A 12,932-nucleotide genomic window follows, 5' to 3' on the forward strand; every position below is an offset into this window, starting at 1 on the left:
GTTTTTTCCAGCATCCCAGTGAATATGAAGCCAACCCAGAGCTGCTGTTATACCGTATCACACACCTGAACCACCGCCAACAGTACCTGATCTGGGCTGCAGCGGTCAACACAGCCGGACGAGGCAACTTCAGCGATAAGGTCACAGTGGAGCCAGCGGCTAAATGTAAGGATACAAAACTGTAGCCTTTGCACAACTACCATATTTGAAAATGCATTGACTAAAATGAATACTGATTTGTTTGCAATCACTTCCGTTATTATTATGTCAACCTCTCTCGCTGTGATTTCTGTGCGGATGGCTATATTTCAAGTTAAAAATCCTAGTTCATTTGTGAGTCCAGAGGGTATGAACTGATTTTAACCAGTGAAACAGTAAGAGGAAAGCATGAGGGAGGACAGCAGCTGGCAGGGAGAAAATGGATGACTTCATAGGACCTGAATAATACACAAGCCAATAGAGAGGCAAACGCTTTAGTGACATAATAAGGGCAAGTAAATCAATAGGATTAAAGGACAGTTGTGGGCAGTTCACTTTCTCATCTTCCTTTTCCCCTTAACCGCTATTGCAGTACACATAGGTTTGTGTGAGTGAAAAAGAAGTGTCCTCCAGGCTTGCCTTCTCAATACTTCATTCAACCTTAACATAAGTGCACTAGAGCGCAGGCATTAAGACTCCCAGCCTGAAAAGCATGTTTCTGAGAGCAGGTGGGGGACTGCCATAGACTGAGTCAGAGGGTTTTGAGTCTTTTAAGTCCTCTGTACAGATATTTGTGCAGTCTTTTTTTTTATTCTGTTCTCTGATGGACAGTGTCAAATTCACACTCGCATATCTGTTCCACTAACTGTGAATCACAGGAAATATGTTGTGCTTTTCCCTTCTTGTAAATCCTATTTACTGACAGAATTCTAAACAGAAAATAAATCAATACATGCATTAGGAATCAACCATCACATTGGTGTATTGATTCAAACTCAGTCAAACCTCTGCCGCTTATTGGATTTGAAAACTGTTTAATTGACAGAACAAGATTAAATTATTTGAGACTCTATAGTTAACCCTTTCTTATCTGTATTCAATCAATAATTTCCCCATATTTGTTCCAATAGCTCCGGCTAAGATCTTATCTTTCGGGGGCACAGTGACCACTCCTTGGATGAAAGAGGTGCGATTACCCTGCAGCTCAGTGGGAGAACCCTCACCTACAATAAAATGGACCAAAGACAGGTAAACTTATTTCACAGATAATATCTATAGGGGACAATAATTATAAGGCGATACCTGACTGTCTTTACTGTTATGTATTAGTGAGGACACGGCCATCCCGCTTGCCCTGGATGGGCAGAGATTCATTTTAGCTAATGGCACTTTAGTGCTGCGCTCAGTCAAAGCTGAGGACTCTGGGTACTACACCTGCACTGCCACCAACACTCTGGGATTTGACACTATTCTAGTCAACCTTGTAGTGCAAGGTAGGTCTAATATATCTGCTTTACATTTAGATAATGCAAAACAGGCTTTCTAAGAATCTTAATACAAATAATAATTTGTGAATTTTGTAAAGTTCCCCCAGACCAACCTCGTCTGACAGTGTCCACAACATCCACCTCCTCCATCACACTGGCCTGGATACCAGGAGACAATGGCGGCAGCTCTATCAGAGGTATACATGTGTTTACACTTGTAGTTAGTAATATCATGGTTGTAATCTCTTCATATTGCATAGGCCAATATCAATCATATTGATTCTAATTGGGAATCGTCACAAGCCCTTTTATTGCTACCTTCTACACAGAAAATATTGTGATCCTTAAGTTGGATGAATATTTAACATACAGCTCAAATTATATGCTATGCATTGTTTTTATTCTCTACCAAAATGATTTCCACAAAAGTTGAATACATCAGTAGAGAAAGAGGAGTGGATAGAGAAGGAGGATTGTGTGCATGTGCCTTTCAGCAGAGGTGGAATGGTTTATTCAGGCGGCTGATACTGTCACCATATTGAAAAGCCTTCTTTGCATAGATGCTCACTCAGCACCACCTCAGACTTTAGGTTTGTAGGTAAGTAATGGAGTCATCCTAGACCCAGAGAAGCAGACTATTCGCCAACTGGGCTGACTCAAAGCGCACTCTAGCACTGCCATCTACTGGCCCATTGTTATAACATGTTATAACATTTTATTTCTGTGTTTTCTAATTGTGCAGGCTTTGTGCTGCAGTACTCAGTAGACAACACAGAAGAATGGAAGGATGTTTTTATCAGTTCTACAGAGCGTTCTTTCAAATTAGACAATCTACGTTGTGGAACCTGGTACAAAGTCAAACTTGCTGCCAAAAACAGTGTAGGAGCAGGACGCATCAGTGAGATTATAGAGGCAAAGACTCACGGCCGAGGTAAGAAACTCAATCATTATTTATTTTTATTTGATTATCACATTGTGTGTTGTTTATTTTACAGAACCTCAATTCAACAAAGACCAGCCAGTTTTCACCCACATCAACTCTAGTCACGCGCGCCTGAACCTTCAGGGGTGGGCCAGTGGAGGCTGCCCCATCAGTGTAGTAACTCTGGAGTTTCGACCAAAAGGTATCAAGCAGAATTATAAATCTCAAAATGGCACACAAATCAGTCACTCAGTTCCCTTGTCCTTTGCAGGTACGTGGTCCTGGCAGAATGTCAGAACCAATGCCACCACAGATGTGTTTTTGGCTGAGCTGCGTGAGGCCACCTGGTATGAACTGAAGATGAAAGCGTGCAACAGCGCGGGCTGCGGCAACCAGAGCTCGCAGTTTGCCACTCTGGACTATGATGGAAGTAGGTTTTTGCTTGAGCATGTTGTGTAAAATCAAGTTCATGTTATGATGTATATAGGAATAATGAATTAAATGAATAAATACATACATTTTGCCTCATCATACGTTTAAACAGAAATGTTTTCACCCACCCCCTCTCTACTCCTACAGCTCTGAACTGAATTTGCTCTTCAAAAAGTGTGATGCAAATAGAATTCAACAGCATCACAGAGCTATTTTATAAATCACATACTGGTAGACTGGCTGTCAGCTTGATCCGGGTCATGGAGCTTTGTTTGTCGAGCCAGACACAAGAAAATAGCATTAGAAAAGTTTTATAATTAACAAAGAATAAATATAAAAAGTACAATACATATTATACACACTTTTCACAGACCAAAATCACAAAGATATTCACAGGCTACAATAAAAACTCTTTTTAACTCCGGAGCAAAGAAATTTTATCCAGGAAAAAATGCTCTTTGATCAACATGACTGACCCACTCATTTCTATGGTAATTTATGTTCTTTAGGTACTATTCCACCAATAAAATCTCCCCTGGAAAAGAATGATGATGTCAAAAAGCTGTTTTCCATTGGATGTCCAGTGATTTTAGTAACTCTGGGCGTCGCACTTCTCTTCATCATTAGGAAGAAACGCAAAGAGAAGAGACTTAAGAGACTGAGAGGTGAGAAAATAAAAGTTAATCGTAAAATAGTTTATAAAAAGAAAACTCTTATATTGCAATTTAAAATGGTTGTTGTGTTTTATCCTCTCAGATGCCAAAAGCTTAGCAGAGATGCTTATCAGGTTAGTATTTTTTACAAAACAACCGTTGTGTGCGCTTATGTACTTTTCTTAAATACGGGCCTGTGTGTGTGTGTTGTTTTTTTGTGAAGCAGTAAAAACAACCGTAGCTTTGACACACCAGTGAAGGGGCCTCCTCAAGGCCCGCGCCTACACATCGACATCCCCAGGGTGCAGCTGCTGATCGAGGACAAAGAGGGCATCAAGCAAATTGGTGAGAGGAGAGAAAGAGAAAGTGTGTTTAAACATGCCACGCTCCTTCATAAAAGTTAAATAAGTGTCTTTTTTGTGGTAGGTGACGACAAAGCCACTATCCCTGTGACGGATACTGAGTTCAACCAGACAGGGAATCCTCAGAGTTTCTGCGCTGGTGTGTCAGTCCATCACCAGGCTCTCATACAGAACACTGGGCCCCTGATCGATATGTCTGACATCCGCCCTGGAACTAGTACGTCTTTCTTTTCTCGACGGTCCTCTTGCATTTAAGTGTTTTTGGACTTCACTTATTGAATCATGCACATGATTATTTAAACGACTAACTTAAGTTGTCTTCTTTTTAGAACTACTCATTTTACGCATTGATTGGTTTAGTGTAGAGTAAACAATAATATACACAAATTCAATTTTTTTAACAGATCCAGTGTCACGAAAGAGTGTTAAGTCAGCCCACAGCATTAGAAATCGTTACTCGAGTCAGTGGACTCTGACCAAGTGCCAGGCTTCGACGCCAGCCCGTACTCTCACCTCAGACTGGCGCACAGTTGGCTCTCAGCACGGCATCACTGTGACCGAGAGTGACAGCTACAGCGCCAGCCTCTCACAGGACACAGGTTGGCTCATGCTCACAGACACTTCCAGCCAACTCCAAGATGGCCATTGCAGTTGGTTTACTTTGTCTTTCCTGTCATTAACAGATAAGGGTCGAAACAGCATGGTGTCTACGGAGAGTGCCTCTTCTACCTACGAGGAGCTGGCTAGAGCTTATGAGCATGCCAAGCTGGAAGAACACCTACAGCATGCCAAATTTGAGATCACAGAGTGTTTCATTTCTGACAGCTCGTCTGACCAAATGACAACAGGGACCAATGACAACGCAGACAGTATGACGTCCATGAGCACACCATCAGAACCTGGTATTTGCAGATTCACTGCCTCACCTCCGAAACCCCAGGACTACGACCGTGGCAAGAATGTAGCTGTGCCCATACCACACCGTGCAAAAAGTAAGTCTTCCTGTCATGAATAGTTTCTGTCCATGTTCTATTAGATGTGAAGGTGCACTATGTAACTGTTGTCTCCCTGAAGATATTAGTGCTTTGCCTGGAATGTTAGTATAGCATCAAATGGATGAATCCATTATTTGCGAAAACACATTTTCGCCTCTTTGCTGATTTGGCCTTTAACTTGGGCTGGTGGCACCATCTGCTTTTTCCACACAAATGCTAAGGTTAAAGCCGTACTGTACAGCAATAACAGTTTTATGGAGACAAGCCGATGGCAGAGCTTTCAACTGAAAAGTTACATAGTGGACCTGTAAGTAATCACATGATAGCACTTATAACTTACATTAAACTTGTTATTTACCAGGTGACTACTGCAATCTACCCCTCTACATGAAGTCTGATCCTTTCTTCAGAAAGCAATCGGAGCATCATGACCCTTGTCCAGTGGTTCCTCCACGTGAAGCCTCTATTCGTGGCCTGGCTCAGCGGTACCTCCAGGGCCGTCATATGACTATGGACTCAAAGCAGTCCCTGACCATGGGCCATGGTGGTCTGTCCTCATCTGGGGTGTCCTCTGGGGCCACAGGTGGAGGTGTTGGGGCAAGTGGAGGGTTGTCTGCCAGCTCCAGTAGCTCCACACTTCCTCAGAGGACTCTCACTATGCCAAGCTCTTCAGCAGCGTCAGCCCAGAGCGCTGCTGCTGCTGCCTCAGCCTCAGCCTCTGCTGGAGGGGCAGCAGGGGCCATGGGGGGACCTTCCTCAAAAATGGGAGGGTCCAGAGACTCTCTCCTGGAGAGCAGTTCTTCAGGTTTGGGCAGACTGCAGAAACAGAGGGATGGTCGAGATGGACGGGACAGGCGTGATGAACGAGACAGACGCGATGAGCGAGATGGACGAGATGGGGGCTCAGGAGCGTACTCCAAATCCTACACACTTGTGTAGACTGGCATCACTGTAACTTTGACAAGCTGCTGGTGGAGCCAGCACATGCCTAGAGCCACTGTGGTGTGAGGGATAAATGCATGCACAGCCCACTTGTCTGTGCCTGAGCTGTGCCAAACTGTGTGGCTGCCTGGTTCCCATCGACACTACTGTATGAAGGGGCTCACTGCTGGGTCTCCACCGCACAGGGGTTTGCCTTTCTTACTGTCTGATTGCTTTCTAATAAGTCATCTCGCTCTTATTTCTTCACCCTGGAAGTCACTTGCCAAAATATGATTTATCTATTTACTTCACATTTTGATTTGTTGATAAAGACATGTACATTTACACAAGCACTTTTCTGCTTTTCCGACAGTAGATTCACACAAACCTGTTAAACCTTTTAGGTTTTGAAATGCAACATTTTTGGAGAAGCTCATCTCACAGCATTGTGCCATCGCAGGATGCTTTTACTGTATGCATTATCACCTACTATGGTGTACTGTCTTTTTGAAGTAACTTAATGAGTCATAGACTCAACTAAGTGTTCACAGTATGAGGACTGCTGTCTCCCAGTTTTATGATATAGGGAATTTTCTTCAAAAGAGACAGATAGCAGTGTAGGGGTCTTAAATGATGCTTTTATATATAAATATATATAGACTTAAAGCGGAGAAGATTCAATTCATTAAAGATGAATTTTCAATCACTTTTCCGTTAATTTTCTGATGGAATTATAATCCTATGTGCAGTACAGAAGAACTCGAATGGATCAAACAGAAATTAAAAGCCTGTGAGTGTGTGGAGTGTGTGTGTGCGGGTGTATATGTGTAAATATATATATGTATACATGTGGCAGGCACACACCAACTATGGACCTTTTATAAAATCAGTACGTATGCTGGCCTTTTGAGCACACTTCAGTGTCAAAAGTGACCCCTGGCTTTTTTCTCCTTTATACCGGGGTATAAAGCCCATGATAATACTAGCTATGTAACACTGACTATAATTTGACTATATTTATTTTGTAACTGGTATAGGACAGAGAGCAGTTTGCTGTTGTAGGAAGAACAGGACATGAAAAAGCTTGGATGTTACATAATGGTGCCACACTATATATATTTTTCTTATTAATTTTTACTCTTCCTGTTCTTTCTTTTTCTGCCTTTTTGAATTGTTACTGTTGGCCACCATATCCACACAGTCACTGTGACCTACTGCTAGATAGCTAGTCACTTAAGAAGAAAACAGATTGAGAGGTCAGGTTTAATATTCATAAACACATACAAATGCTTATGATATACAAGAAATCCTATTTGTAATAAATTATTTTATGGCAATGACCTGGAGTGAGTGCAGAATATCAAGAAAACCTTATTTCTAAATGGAAGTAGTCCCCAAAGCTCCAACATTTCAGTTTCTTCAGCTGAGTCGTTTTAAGCTTTATACATGGTGCTGTATGTGTTACAGTTATGTTAATATTTACCACACATTTATTATTCTCCCAAAGCTAAATCCCATGACAAAGATCGTTCCAAAAATTGAGTTGCTCCAAATGTTTTGCAATGGTACATCATAACATCAGGGCTTTCGCAATAGAAAAAAATAAAAGATGTGTTCTATATGTTTGTTTTCAAAAGTATGTACATATATATTTCTATTTAAATATATAGCAACTATATGATTATTGAAAAAAGAAATATTAAAGCCGATCTAATTGAAAATATATATAAAAGATCACAAGACAATCGCTTAGGATAAAAACTGCAAGAAGGAAGGGAGTGAAGAGGGAAGCTCATGGCTTAAACGGGTACTACTACCATGGACAGATACAAAGGAAAATACAAGACGTGGGAGGAGAATTCTACAAGGATCTTGTGATGTTGTAAATGTTGGGTTGCGGCGCTTGTGTAGCAGGCCGTGGCTTATCAAGAACAAGCACAGTAAAGATGAAGTGTAGTGTGAGATTGTGTCTCTGGTTAGCTGTGATTTATGGCTCATTGCAGAAAGTGTGATGTTTAATATAAACATTTTGAATTTGAATGAACCGCCTACACAGTAAGTGAGCCTATTGTAAAATGTTGTATTGTACCTTCCAAAGGTGTGTTCACAAGCTCAATGCCATTGCAGCAAAGGTTATGTCATAGCAACTCCGTCCCCAAGACTGCAGGCAAGACACAACTCAAAGCATTTACTCTTCATGGTAGTTGAAACGATTCAAATTAAATATAGGGAGAAAAAACAGATTTGTTTTTATTTTTACAAAATAAAGATGCCTTTCATAATTCTATTGTATGTATGCAAAATGTTCCTTTTAATATAACGTAAACTTCTTACCCAACTGGATATTGTATGGATCAGAGAAACACATGCTTTTTCTTTCAGCTTACCTCTGCACAGCACAGCTGTAGTTTTTACACTGAGATACAGATTTTATGCTGGTTCAAAGTTAATATTCTCTGTACATCAAATAAACACATCATTTTGTATCTACCATCATAATAGGAATATACAATTGCAACTTTGTTAAAGGTTTTTTCTTTTAAATTACAATTACAATTACAATACTCCATAAATAAAAAATAAAGCCAACATCAAAACTTTCACAAATATCCCAAATCCAGCTCCACGGATCAGATCCCTTTGTCTTTCTTTATCCTTGCCCACATGAGAGGATTTGTGTACATAAAGTGTTTTGTATAGAACAAGTACTATTTTGGACATCACTAGAAACCAGGGCACAATGTAAACATTCAACTAAAGATATTGTTACAAAACAGATCTTAATGAAGAATTATAGAACTATAGTTACACTGTTTTATCTTTGATTTTTCAGCCAGTCAAAACAAATTTGAGTGGACTCTGCATACATAACGAAAGTCTTCTTTTACAGGACATTTGATTACTTTGTTACCATTTCTACTTTACTTTGTCACAGGAAGCTTATATTTTGGGGTTTTATTATCACATTTATATGGAGGACTGCTGCATTGCATGTTCTGGAGATTTTGCTGGTTATAAATAGAAAAGTCAATTTGAAATATCAAAAGGAGGACTTAATAAAATATTTTAAAATGCAAAGGTTATTCCTTAAACTTTTATGAGGGATTTGTTGCTTCAAATTTGCAGTTGCTTGTGTTTAACTCAACGGTTTCTTTTTTATGAAAACAAAAAACTTAAAAAGAGTACTCAACACCTTGTGCAATAAAGATATCTTTTTATGAACTGTGATGAGATTGTGGTTATTTCTCTACGTAGTTCTGGCTCTTGAAGGTCTCTGATGATTTCACTGCAGCTCTCCTTTATTCAGCCAGACAGTTCTTGATAGAAATGTCCTCAAGTGTCTCGCTCTCTTGATGTCCAGGGTCTTGCACTCACAGTGCACTTACCGCTCCTCTGACCTGACCTGACGCACAGCAGGCTTCAAACTTGTACCTTGTGCGAGGTGTTGAATATATACTAAGTTTAAAGTATAGGCAATTCAGAAAGGACAGAGAAAAGGTGAAATTGGTGAATATGAAAAAAAGAAATAGCAATCAAATAAAAATGAGGGTCCAGCCCAATATAAATACATTTAATTAATCTCAATACAGGCAATGCAACATGAATATGTCTTGATACTGTCCACATTAAAATGTTTTTGTATGATTCCCTTGCGACATATGGGTGACGCTCTCACATCAAGCAAGAAAGTCCTGGGATCGATTCCTGGTTCTCCCCGTGTCTGAGGTTTCCTCCGGGTGCTCCACTTTCCCCTGCCACTCAAACATGTGGGCTCCTCCTCTCCAGGACTCCCCTAAAAAGAGATGCTATCTCAATGGGACTTTCCTGGTTAAATAAAGGTCAATAAATATATATCCTATAAATAATCAACAAACGTGATTTACTGTACAAATATCCTGAGAAGTTTATTAGCATTTTTAATCAATTTATTTCTCCTGTTTAATCTGATCTGAAACTAATGGTATTGCACAACGCACACCACTCTCGCCTGTGTCTAGATGCAGAACTAATTATCACCACTTGAGGGAGACAAATACACATATAACAGTCCGATTTTAATAAAAGATTTACAGTGTTTAAATTAGTTTAAATGTTTTCATTAACTTAGTATGAACACAAGCAGGTTTTTCTTTTAACAGACAAACACACTCTCAGGCACTGCTTTTTCTTCTCTCATCCATCAGAAGACATTCACACACATTAGCTCACAAGCAACAATTAAAAGCCAATTAAATAGTAGTGTGCATGTAATTGTCTACAAAATCAAGATTAAGATGCCTTCGACCCAGACTACTTCCCATTCTTGTGTTTCTTCTCCTGAAACCTCCTGAAGTGTGTCTGGATGGTGGCCGCGGCTTTCTCCACCTCCACGGGACTCAAGGGGGGCACAGCCGTCCCATTAGTGGCGTTTGAGTCTGAGCACGACAGGAAACAGGGTATAGCCATAGATGTAGAGGCAATAGCCATGGAGACATACTCTGCAGCAATAATCAAGTTCAAAAATACACATTGAGGACACATAAAGCTGGCTACTTTTCTGTCCAGTGTCTCTTAAGCATTTAGCACACTGTTTTTACTGTGAGACAGCAGAAAAATAGTCAATCTACAGAACTTACTTTTTCTATAAACGCCCATGCTGTTCCTCCTGTGGCCGTTAAACTGTGAACAAAACAAAAGTAAAGGTCAGTCTGTTATGATGAGAATAACTATGGACACTATGTACTGCGTGCGAATGGACTCTGTGTAGTCTGCGTCAGATAGAGCTGCAAGGACATTCCTGAACATGGTTATTTTTTATTTATAGCATTATACAAGTCACTGTGATAAGATTACATCGTAATCAACAAATCAACGCCGTAAACCGGGAAATGTGCACACAGTGTCACATTGAGGGCAGTGACTTCGGAAACAAATCTCTTGATTGGGATTAGGCCATAGGCCTGAACTCAAGGAGCGCAATGTGCGAGCGAAAGGCAAATCCTCGCACGCTCTCTTTGTTGATTTGACCTTTTTTACCTCGCAGCATATCGTTGGCCTATGTTTTGTTTTTGTGTTTCAAAGTAGAATTTCATGCATTTGAATGTGTTACATATACATTATATATACATTGTGTAAGATTTATAGTGCAGGGTTTTCATCGTCTCGGTGCTTGTATCGTGAATATGTTATTGCTTTGACAGGAATGTTCCACATAAACAAATTATTTTCAATGCATTTAATTGAAGGCATTTTATTACCGAGAAATAGGCTCTGTGGAGCCATCTGCTTGTCTCCATGGAGATTACTAAATCGTATGGCATTCTGTGGAACGTTCAAACAACAATGACTTTCCCACAGAGAAAAGAATGTTTCAGACCCTCCACTAGAAAACTAGTTAGATGCGTGTCAAAGATCCTGTCTTGATGTTTTCCTGTGGGGTTTACACTATTTTGTGATGAATTGTCTGCTCTAATCCTAAGCCATTGATCTTTGCTTTCTTAGTGCAGCTCTAGTCTTGTTCAGCTCTTGCCCTTTTCAAAGATCCGAGCCTCAATTCACCTGTGACATGTAACTCTTGTAGAGCAGCAACATCATACTTTTGTTTTAGTGCCATACAGAGCCATGTAGCACATTCAAATAAACGTATGTGTTCCAGGTTGCTTTGAGAGCGCTGTGCATGGTGCTCTTACCTCCTCTGCTCTGCTGTTCTTGCGGCTGTGGGACACTGAGTGAATCTGCCAAGGCAAAGGCTGGGAGACCATATAAGGCAGCGGATCGGGTTTGCTCTCAAACTGAAAGCTGATCTGAAGGTGAAAAATGAACACAAAGTTGAAATTGGATTTACTGACAAATATTTATTTGCATCACTAAAAAACGAATCAGTGCACACATGGGGGCACTTCAGGTTTCTAATGGAGCTGAGGAGGCCAGTATTAGCCGTTCTGCAAATTAGTATCATTTTCGCTCATTATTGACCATAAGTACCTGTACTAAAGTATTTCACAATGAATTAAAGACTATTTTAACTGCTCAAATTGGGAGCGCTACAATGTCTCATAATTCACTCCATTGATTGAACCTTAGTGTTCTTGTTGAATGTCCTTGCTTATGCAATCCTCTAAATTTACCCATGCCTAGTTTAGGACTAGAAATAATTGTGCATTTGGGATTTTGTTTGGCACAAAACAAAATAATCAAACTGCCTGCTTAATGTGTGAATGACTATACACCACATTCATCTCATTTAATGACTGTTCTGTGTATGTCATATCTGAACACAACATTAATAACACGCTTGACATTTGACATGTTTTTTCAGTAACTCATTTTTAAGTTATCCACAAAAAGATGCTGTTTTTATAACACATTTAATTATATAAGTATAGCAGTTTATCATCATGTGTCACTAAAATGATGAATCAAACTGACTTAGAAATTTAACATTAATTTATTTTTTATTTTTTTAATGTAAATTTTGATCGTATTATATTCATCAATGTTTACACTGCCTTGGTTGCGCCATAAGAAATATTGATAACAAGGCTTCTAGGAAACCATATTTTTACTACATTCTACATTTAAACACTGCACAAATACATCTCTTGTATTAAGTGTCTTACCGATTCTACCACTTTGACGATCATGTACATGGCAGTTAGCATGGTGACCAACATTTTGGAGGTCCTGTAACAATAATCCTTAAACGTTCTCCCGTCTCCTTTGTCTCGTTCTTCTCCCAGACTCCAGGGCAATGGCAACACAATGACGAGGCAAACAGAGCATCAGCCGTCTCAGCGTCTACAGTGCGCTGCATCCGCCGGCTTGTTGCAGTGCCAGACACATGCAGGTAAGGCCTTTAAAGAGCTTTGCAGGACACAAATAGAAGAGCTTTAATCTTTTTCTCAGCACAACACTTATCCCTCCAGTGGGCCTTGAACTCCAGTGGCTGACACACAGCAGCTTAATCAAGTATGCAAATGAACAGAATATGCCATTTTATAATCATTATTACACTAATCCAATTTTGTTTTATTTAATTAGAGTTGTTTTTTTCCATAACTTTTTTCAAAGAGGCACTTGCGTTTCGTCTGTAATAATGACACTGTCAGCCATAATTTAGTCTTAATTGTATGTATCTAACATGAGATGGGTTAAATGACCAAGTTTTATGCAAGTTTATTCTTTCAAAATGATGTGACACA

General features: G+C 39.9%; 2 protein-coding genes across 6 annotated transcripts in view; one reads left to right on the forward strand and one right to left on the reverse strand.

Annotated features, from left to right (window-relative positions):
- LOC140377798 (cell adhesion molecule DSCAML1-like) overlaps window positions 1-8,979 on the forward strand; it is an 82,699-nt gene extending 73,720 nt beyond the window's left edge. For 3 of the 4 annotated variants that reach the window (XM_072463370.1, XM_072463385.1, XM_072463394.1), the window contains 14 exons: window positions 12-165; window positions 1,110-1,227; window positions 1,309-1,472; window positions 1,565-1,663; window positions 2,209-2,397; window positions 2,462-2,590; window positions 2,660-2,818; window positions 3,330-3,485; window positions 3,577-3,607; window positions 3,700-3,818; window positions 3,900-4,052; window positions 4,240-4,434; window positions 4,519-4,827; window positions 5,192-8,979. In XM_072463370.1, the coding sequence (XP_072319471.1) occupies window positions 12-165; window positions 1,110-1,227; window positions 1,309-1,472; window positions 1,565-1,663; window positions 2,209-2,397; window positions 2,462-2,590; window positions 2,660-2,818; window positions 3,330-3,485; window positions 3,577-3,607; window positions 3,700-3,818; window positions 3,900-4,052; window positions 4,240-4,434; window positions 4,519-4,827; window positions 5,192-5,769 (2,553 nt within the window). In that variant the 3' untranslated portion in view covers window positions 5,770-8,979. Of the gene's footprint in view, window positions 1-11; window positions 166-1,109; window positions 1,228-1,308; window positions 1,473-1,564; window positions 1,664-2,208; window positions 2,398-2,461; window positions 2,591-2,659; window positions 2,819-3,329; window positions 3,486-3,576; window positions 3,608-3,696; window positions 3,819-3,899; window positions 4,053-4,239; window positions 4,435-4,518; window positions 4,828-5,191 lie in introns of all 4 variants that reach the window. The other variant, XM_072463378.1, reaches the window with a different exon arrangement.
- An 811-nt stretch (window positions 8,980-9,790) lies between these two features.
- On the reverse strand, window positions 9,791-12,547 carry LOC140371021 (uncharacterized). Of its 2 annotated transcripts, none has more exons than XM_072458309.1 (4): window positions 12,351-12,547; window positions 11,421-11,534; window positions 10,368-10,410; window positions 9,791-10,166 (listed from the first exon to the last, which is right to left on the reverse strand). In XM_072458309.1, the coding sequence occupies exons 1-4, from the start codon at window positions 12,402-12,404 to the stop codon at window positions 10,042-10,044; spliced, it is 336 nt and encodes a 111-aa protein (XP_072314410.1). In that variant the 5' UTR covers window positions 12,405-12,547; the 3' UTR covers window positions 9,791-10,041. The 2 variants fall into 2 exon arrangements, with proteins under 2 accessions (XP_072314410.1, XP_072314401.1); XM_072458300.1 differs by having other exon boundaries at window positions 9,791-10,229.
- Between the last annotated feature and the right edge of the window lie 385 nt (window positions 12,548-12,932).

The sequence above is a fragment of the Eucyclogobius newberryi genome, unplaced genomic scaffold (genome assembly GCF_026437365.1).
Source record: "Eucyclogobius newberryi isolate DKJ021-1_F unplaced genomic scaffold, fEucNew1.0.hap1 SCAF_10, whole genome shotgun sequence".
NCBI lineage: Eukaryota > Metazoa > Chordata > Actinopteri > Gobiiformes > Gobiidae > Eucyclogobius > Eucyclogobius newberryi.